The sequence below is a fragment of the Lolium perenne genome, chromosome 1 (genome assembly GCF_019359855.2).
Source record: "Lolium perenne isolate Kyuss_39 chromosome 1, Kyuss_2.0, whole genome shotgun sequence".
Lineage (NCBI taxonomy): Eukaryota > Viridiplantae > Streptophyta > Magnoliopsida > Poales > Poaceae > Lolium > Lolium perenne.
The window spans coordinates 228,302,452-228,311,321 of NC_067244.2; the positions used below are offsets into that span (position 1 = coordinate 228,302,452).

General features: G+C 48.1%; 1 protein-coding gene across 1 annotated transcript; it reads right to left on the reverse strand.

Moving 5' to 3' along the window:
- Positions 1–1,237: 1,237 nt before the first annotated feature.
- On the reverse strand, positions 1,238–3,150 carry LOC127327014 (uncharacterized). The gene has a single exon (XM_051353793.2). It carries the CDS (start codon positions 2,374–2,376, stop codon positions 1,360–1,362), a length of 1,017 nt encoding a protein of 338 aa, XP_051209753.1. The 5' UTR covers positions 2,377–3,150; the 3' UTR covers positions 1,238–1,359.
- Between the last annotated feature and the right edge of the window lie 5,720 nt (positions 3,151–8,870).

Genomic DNA, 8,870 nt, shown 5'->3' on the forward strand with positions numbered 1-8,870 from the left:
CCTTTGGACCATAGGATTAAGATCATCAAATTCATGTGAAATACACTCATTTTTTATGAAGGGAATGTATTAATTAATATCCTAAAGATACTAATTATACCCAGCCTCTACACCAACAAGATACCCGAAGGCATCGAGGTCGCACACAAGCAAAATAGAAAGAAAAAAATACCCTACCACGGTGATCAATTGCTCGCAGCAGTAATACTTTAATCACCATCACCACAAAATACAACACCCAGACTACGTAAGAGGTTCTCCATATGCAACACCGCCAAGAAATAAATAGTGCACAAGCGTTATCTTCACCTGATCGAAGATCTTAGTTTTTCACTCTAAAGAAAAGATGAGTTCCAAAAACTATGCCTTCAACAAGACTATTAATTGAGAGCTACCCGTGGGTTTTCATTCTGGAAATCACAACTCGATACTCGAGGAGCACCAACAAAGGTGAAGTCTCCCAGTGTTGTTGCCCCCACTTGCAAAAGGCCGTTGTTGGAGATCATCAATCACCAAACTCGCAGGCACCGTGTGTGCTATTTGTGTCCAGCAGCTAAGATCGTAGCGCAGCCCGTGAAGCAATGTCTTCATCCCATTCATGATCCCGCATCCGCATCCGCTGTAACCAGGTCTTCCAGTCGTCGACGTCTTGACATTCCCTGCATCTGCCAACACCATGCAGACGCAACTTTGACATGTCACATGGTGTCAAATGAAATGGAGCTTCGCAACACACCCCATTAAGCCAACAACATCCCGATATCCGCCGCACCCAGCCACAGCTCCAAGCACCCCTCATGGCCTACCAACACCGCCGCCGTAGGGAGTTGCCACTCCGACGTCCTCGCTCTGCAGCAGTCCCCAGCCGCGTATGTCGACCTCACCGTATTAGGATGCACGGGGGTGGTGGCGGCGATAGAGCAGCCGGGGGAGGCCGCTTGCGTGGCGTCTAGGGTTCGCCCATGTGTCACGGGGGAAGTGACACAAGGAACGCTGTCGAAGCGGTTTCGTGAAATACACTCATATGTATTTTATAGAAATCTCAAAATGTGCTCAAACCTCCTTTTACTTTTCATTTGAGAAGCCCTCGGCATTTCACTAATCTCTCTTTTCTCTGTTCTGAATCCTGTAAAATCCATGTGCCTCTGTGGTATGTGCTCTGCAACATCCCAAAAGCAGATGTTACAAAATTCAGTTTCTTCCTATTCCACCGCTACCCGATCCAATCAGCCGTTAGTATGAAATTTCAGGTGTTCAAGATTCTGAATATTGCAGGATTGCAGTACAAAATATTACGAATTCTGACGGGAAACGTTATTTACATATACAGCAACTTACATAACACAAACAGTGTGGTTCCTAATTCACCGCCGCCCCCGCTCGTGTCGGCCTGAGTGTTCCGGCCGGGTCGGCCGCGGCAGGTCGACCGTTGACGTGGTCGAAGTCGAACCAGACCTGGCGGAAGACCTTGACGATGCAACCGTGGTGCTCGTCGGCGTTAAGCGCGAGATAACACGCCAACAGCCGCTCCAGCTCCTCCGGCCGGCCGCCGCTGCTCGCGATCATCTCCGACATGGACTCCCGGAACGCCCGCTGCGGGTCCCGCGTCCGCCGCACCACGGCGAGGCTCTCCAGGTCCGCCCCGGCCCGCCGCGACGACCGCACCTTCACCCTAAGCGTCGTCCTCCCGGAGAACGACGACCGGCGGCCGCCGCTGAGGCTGCGGCGGTGCCGGCGGCCACGGCTGCGACGCCTCAGCCGTACGCTCCCGGCGTCCGTGTCCGACGGTGCCGTCTGCGGCGGGGGAGGCGGGGCAGGGGAGCTGGCGAGGGAGAACGGGATGAGTTTGCCGAGCGGCGCCAGGATGTCGTGATCGCCGCCGATGGAGTGGTGGCGCCGGCGCATGCAGTGCCTGCGCGCGGCGACGGCGTCGGCACTGTCGTTGCTAACAGACAGCCGGCGCTGGACGACTTGTTCAACGGCATCAGCGGGAGAGCGATGACGCCCGCGCGCGGCGACGGCGTCGGCGTTGTCGTTGCCAACAGAGAGCCGCCGCGTGGCGAACTTGACGGGAGAGCGACGCGGCGAGCCTGGCCGCCCCGCCGGCGCGATCACCTCCGCTGCCCGGCAAGCGCGCTCGGGGACGCGCGACGGGAACGCCGGGGTGGCGCCGCCGTCCTCGTTCGTGGACGCCGGCGCGCGCTTGGTGTCAACCTTATGCTTCGCGCCGAGCTTGGCGAGCCACGAGAGCGGCGAGAAGGAGAAGGAGAAGGCCTTGCTCTTGCCATTATTCTTGCGCCCGGGGGTCTCAGTCACTCGCTCCGGCGCGCACGGTGGCGTTCCGGGCTGCTGCTGCTTCCTGCTTCCCCACCTCATGGCTTCTCGCTAGCTACCACTACCGTCCACTGATGATCTACTCGTGTCACCTTGTGGACTGAGGTGTTGTCTGTGAATGTGTGTATGCTCGCCGCGACGGAGACGAGGGCAATTTAAAGCCGTGGCAACATGCCAGAGCGGGGAGTGGAAAATGGCCGGCACGATGAGTAGTGGCTAACGGGGAGACAGGCAGACAGGCGTGATCTGAACTTCTGAGAAGCCTACATCTGCATGCATGCAGCGAGGGTTTTCGAAAGCCCCTGGCGGCAGGCAGCCATGAAAGTTCAGAATTCATAGGCCCCATACGCTCATGATTCAACAATTCTATTCATTCAGTAATCAACTCCACACTTGTGCTTCTCTTTTGTACTTTCTTCTGCCATCTATCTCCATCTCTGTCTTAATTCAACAGTGCCAAATGCTAAGGGGGAGCAAAGGAAGGAGACAAAGCGGAGGAGAAAGTGGATCGACACTCCATAGGTGATAGGATGTGAGCTGAAACAAAGGAAGGTTGGCTTGCTGTGTGCTTTTGCTTTCCGGCCTGTTCATGCTTCTATTTTCCTAGCTTTGCTGCAAATGTTTGAACAAAAGTCCCGCCGTTTTTGTGCATTGCCATTGTTCCACTTCCTGCCGGGATCAGGCAAAATTTCTAGCCCCTTTTCCTCTCGGTGGAGAAACTCAAGAAAACATGCCCTATAGCTGTAAACAACAACAACAACAAAACTTCACATTTTGACTTCCTCTTTTCTTCTTAGCCATGGACATCCTTCTGTTTCTGACTCGAAAAAAACAGTGTCTGAACTCTGAAGTCTGAACTTCTTTTTTCCAGAAATTGCAGCGAACTTAACCCGATTCTCAATCTCTTCCCCACAAGGGCATGATACAGAACAAGTGAACAATAGCTAGCAGGTGAGTTCCTACTTCGTGCCCGCAAAGAGGAATCCGTGGATCCTAGCCGCCCAAAGGAGGGCAAAGTTTAAAGAAGGAGGAACACCGAAGCAAAAGCCTAGGCGGTTAGGCCCGAATGGCACTGTTATCTTCTCGACGAGACTGTTAGCCTGCAAGTTTCTAAATTCTAAACTGAATAAGTTTCCCCTCTTTTGGTTCCTTCCTCTCCTACAGCAGCATCTTTGATACCAGGGAGAAGAGATCGATATAATCCTTTTGAAGTTCTGCTCTATGTATTTGCAACATATATAGTCCCCCTTTCATGTTCAGATATTAGTGTGTTTCAGCTGCAGTAAGTTTTTAAATGCGACATGAGTTCCTGGACGTCCAGAATTTATATAGGGTTGTCTCAAGGTTACAGTGCAGGGAACAAAGTAGAATTTCAACCTTGAACTCTGTGTGGAATTTATATTCAATCTTAATCTCATAAATAGTTTCGTCGCCAACCTCTAGCTCTCAAAACCTTAACTATCAACCCCCAGTAGTGATCAGGTCAGACAGCCTGAGGTTCAAATTCCACAGCCACTGTTTGAACCTGAAAGCTCTGAAAGAGAAAGGGAACAACCTAAAGGGAAAAAATCTAAAGCCCAAAGGAGGTCCCTCCAAAAATCAACATCGGCGTTTAAAAATGGAAGGACCCCTCAAAGCGACTGCGATTGCTATCCACATCGCACATGGTCGATGAGTGTAACTGTCAACTCTCCTGCCTCAAATGTCAAATAAAGCAAACAATGAGCTTCACTTTCAGTAGCCCCATCCGTTTGCTTTTTTGCCGATCGTGACGGTGCCTAAAGATAGGCTCTGCTTCAAATGGCAAAGGATGGAAACAATCCTAGCCTGCATGTTTAGGCATCGCAAATGGACAAAATCATTTGTTCTTTCTCTTGAATCTTGAGTAAGCTAGATAAAGATATCGTTTCTTAAAAAATGCACTCTTTCAGACAATTGGCTTATTCTGCTAACTGAAAACACAAAAGAGAGGTATAGTAAAAGGAGAAAAACAGCTCAAATAAGAGATTAAGCTGATAAATGGTGTCCATGTACTACTACCATCCAAGTTGGCAGCGTAGATGTTTTGCAATTTCTTGAGGATTGTTTGTATTTCCCCTCTTTTTTATTTCTTTTGTTGGACTTTTCTTTCTCGAAATGGAGACAGAGCCCCAGCCAGTGCATCGACTGATGTATACGGCTTTCTTTATTAATTTATTCAACAAAGGTCTGATAAAAATTATACATCAAAAAACCGAAGCCACCACACAACACCTAAAGACCCGACAATGAGAGAAGATCATGCCAACAGGGTCTTATTCCCTGGAAACACGAAAACCTCCAATCAACTATGAACGGGATCATCGCATACCCCGAGACACCCACTAAGCGAAACGGGAGCGCTCATCCGATCTAGCAGACTCGTAGTGAGCACCTTGCACACACTACGGAAGCCGTCGCCACCATCAAGCCGCCAAGCAACCTTCGGGATAAAGATCCGCAAAAGCTTTGTCATTCCTGTCGTCGATGCCAGACAACACCCCCTCCCTTCACGTGTCAACTGAGTTTGTATCTGTGACCTGACCCAAACGGGGCAAAACGGTCACATTTTGCGTTCAAAATGGGCCATGCCACTAGAGATGCCCTAAGATACATACAATCGTGACAAGTCCAACAAAAGGAAATTATTAGAGAAAAACCCTATCTAGGTTTGTGACGGCCGCTGCCTACCCCTCGCCGTCATTGGTGAGGTCGACGTACTCCGACATGGGACCATCGTTGGCGTTAGATCTTGGCTTGTAACCGATGGAGGGGCAGCTGCAGGCACTGCCACTAGCTCTATGTCGAAGTTGGAGGAGCAGGTGCAGGCAGTGGCCACTGCTCCAATGGCGATGTTGGAGGGTTAGGTGTAGGCGTGCGATGTGGAGTCCTCGGTGGTGCTGCAGGGAGCCTCTGTGCGAGCACGGACTCCCACAGCTACATGACAAGGCCTTGCCAATTGGCTAAATACTCGAGCTCTAAATCGGCGATGGCCAGTCAGAGAGCCTCGTCGCCGTCCAGCTCGAGTGGCTAGATGAGCTCATCCTCCTTCTCCTCAGATGCCAGTTCCTCGTGTTCGCACACGAGGAATCCGAGGTAGTCGGCGGTGTCGTCAAGCATCTCCTTGCCGGGAAGTCCTTGCTGTAAAAAAAGCTCCCCTCGATCGAGAGATCCTCATCCTGCACCTTCACGACCGGGGCCTCACCTTACTCAAACTCGTCTTTACTGAGGATCAACTATAGAATCAACAAGATCAAACAAACCCAAATAATTCAACATTAAATTGTCTAGTTATTATTAGAACACAAGCAAATAATACAACAAATACAACAATTGTTCACCAACAAATACAACAAGTTTTTCATCACCACTATAACAAATTTTCCAACAAATGAACAAACATGCAACTAAAATAGGCACTATTGTTTGCCATTCCATTTCCACCACTCATCGATGAGATATTTTTGAAGCTCATCATGGACATCATTGGATCTAATGGCATAATATGACGCAATGAAACGCGCCACTCTATGTTCTCTTCTATGCAGTTGCACATGAACCCCATCAAGTCAAAAAAAGGAGTAGTCCACATCTTTGCCACGATCGCCATCTATGATCATGTTATGCATAATGACACAAGTGGTCATGATGTACCAAAGGTAATCTTGGTCCCAAAATCTAGCCGGTCCTCTCACGGTAGGAAATTGGGCTTGTAAAATTTCAAATGATCTTTCCACATCTTTCCTAGCCGCGGCCGCTTGTGCATTGTGAAATTAAGTTTGTTTCTTACCTTTAGGTTTGACCACTGGCCTCACAAATGTTTGCCACCTTGGGTAGATTCCATCGGTAAGATAATAGCCATAGTTATATTTGTGGCCATTTGTTTCAAACTTTATTTGTGGCCCTTCACGCAATGCAATCATGTTCATAAGTGGTGACAGTTGAACAACATTGATGTCATTGCACGACCCAGACATTTCAAAGAATGCATGCCAAATTCAAGTCTCGTAATCTGCCACGACTTCAAGGATGATAGTGGAATCCTTCTTGTGCCATTTGAATTATCCATGCCAAGCCGCTGGACAATTCTTCCAACTCCAGTGCATACAATTAATATAGCCAAGCATTCCTGGAAACCCACGAGCCTTGTTCTCCTCCAAAATCCTAGCCATGTCTTCAGCATTGGGGGCTCTTAGGTAGGTGGTGCCAAACACACGCACAACTGCAACAACAAAGTGCTTAACACAATCGATGGTTTGAATCTCACCCATAGCCAAATGGTCATCAACTAGATCCGCCGGCATACCGTATGCCACCATACGCAAGGCGGCGGTCACTGATGACCCACAAGTATAGTGGATCGCAACAGTCTTCGCGGGAAGTAAAACCCAATTTATTGATTCGACACAAGGGGAGACAAAGAATACTTGAAAGCCTTAACAGCGGAGTTGTCAATTCAGCTGCACCTGGAAACAGACTTGCTCGCAAGAGTTTATCAGTAGTAACAGTTTTATAGCAGTAGCAGTAGTGAAATAACAGCAGCAGAGTAACAAAGACGGCAGTAGTGATTATAGTAAATAACAGGATTAAAATACTGTAGGCACAGGGATGGATGAACGGGCGTTGCATGGATGAGAGAAACTCATATAACAATCAAAGCAGGGCATTTGCAGATAATAATAAAACGGTATCCAAGTACTAATCAATCAATAGGCATGTGTTCCATATATAGTCGTACGTGCTCGCAATGAGAAACTTGCACAACATCTTTTGTCCTACTAGCCGGTGGCAGCCGGGCCTCTAGGGAATCTACTGGAAATTAAGGTACTCCTTTTAATAGAGCACCGGAGCAAAGCATTAACACTCCGTGAACACATGTGATCCTCATATCACCGCCTTCCCCTCCGGTTGTCCCAATTTCTGTCACTTTGGGGCCTCGGGTTCCGGACAGCAACATGTGTATACAACTTGCAGGTAAGATCATAAAGCAATGAATATCATCATGAATTGATAACATGTTCAGATCTGAGATCATGGCACTCGGGCCCTAGTGACAAGCATTAAGCATAACAAGTTGCAACAATATCATAAAAGTACCAATTACGGACACTAGGCACTATGCCCTAACAATCTTATGCTATTACATGGCCAATCTCATCCAATCCCTACCATCCCCTTCAGCCTACAGCGGGGGAATTACTCACACATGGATGGGGGAAACATGGCTGGTCGATGGAGAGGCATCGGTGGTGATGATGGCAATGATCTCCTCCAATTCCCCGTCCCGGCGGAGTGCCAGAACGGAGTTTCTGGTCCCGAGACGGAGTTTCGCGACGGTGGCGGCGTACTGGATGGTTTCTTGCGACTTCGACTTCCCGCCTCGCGTTTTTAGATCGAAACCCTTAAGTAGTCCAGAGGGGGGCATCAGAGGCTGGCCGAGGGGGCCACACGCTAGGGCGGCGCGCCCCCCCTCCAGGCCGCGCCGGCCTAGTGTCTGGGGGGCCTGGGCCTCCCCCAGGCCTGCCCTTCTGGCTCCGTGATTCTTCTGGAAAAATAAGCCCTTCGACATAAATTCCGAGGATTTTCCTGAAAGTTGAATTTCTGCACAAAAACGAGACACCAGAGCAATTCTGCTGAAAACAGCGTTAGTCCATGTTAGTTGTATCCAAAATACACAAATTAGAGGCAAAACAATAGCAAAAGTGTTCGGGAAAGTAGATACGTTTTGGACGTATCAACTCCCCCCAAGCTTAGCTTATTGCTTGTCCTCAAGCAATTCAGTTAACAACTGAGTGCGATAAAAGAACTTTCACGAACACATTTGTTCATATGATGTAAATATTCTCATGATATGGCAAGTACTTAAGCAATTCATAATAAGATACATGCAAATAAAATCATCCAATAGCTATGTCAATCATGGAAAAGGTACCAACAAATTAACAATAAGCATCATGAATCATGTCTATCAGCAGGATTGCAATGTTCATAAAAGGATATGATAAAGTGGTATCTCGCTTGCCCGTATTTGTACAGCAAAACATAAATGCTCGGGCACCTTTGAAGTTTATGGGAAGACTAGAAGTAGAGACTATCAAAGATAAAAGCATCAAAGTTATACCACAGCTAATCATATTTTGGGACAAGCATATTATACTAAGAATGACAGTTGTGCTCTCAAGAAAGTGCTCAAAGAAAGGATGGAGACTCAATGTAAAAGTAAAAGATTGACCCTTCGCAGAGGGAAGCAGGGATTAACATGTGCTAGAGCTTTTCATTTTTCTAAAGACAGAAGTAAAATGGTTTTGAGAGGTGTTTGTTGTTGTCAACGACTGATAATGGGTACTCTAACTACCTCGTCAACCAGACTTTCAAGAGCGGCTCCCATGAAGGACGTTATCTCTACCAGCAAGGTAGATCATCCCTCTTCTCTTTTGTTCACACATGTATTTTAGTTTCATTATGGATGACACTCCTCCCAACCTTTGCTTACACAAGCCATGGCTAACCGAATCCTC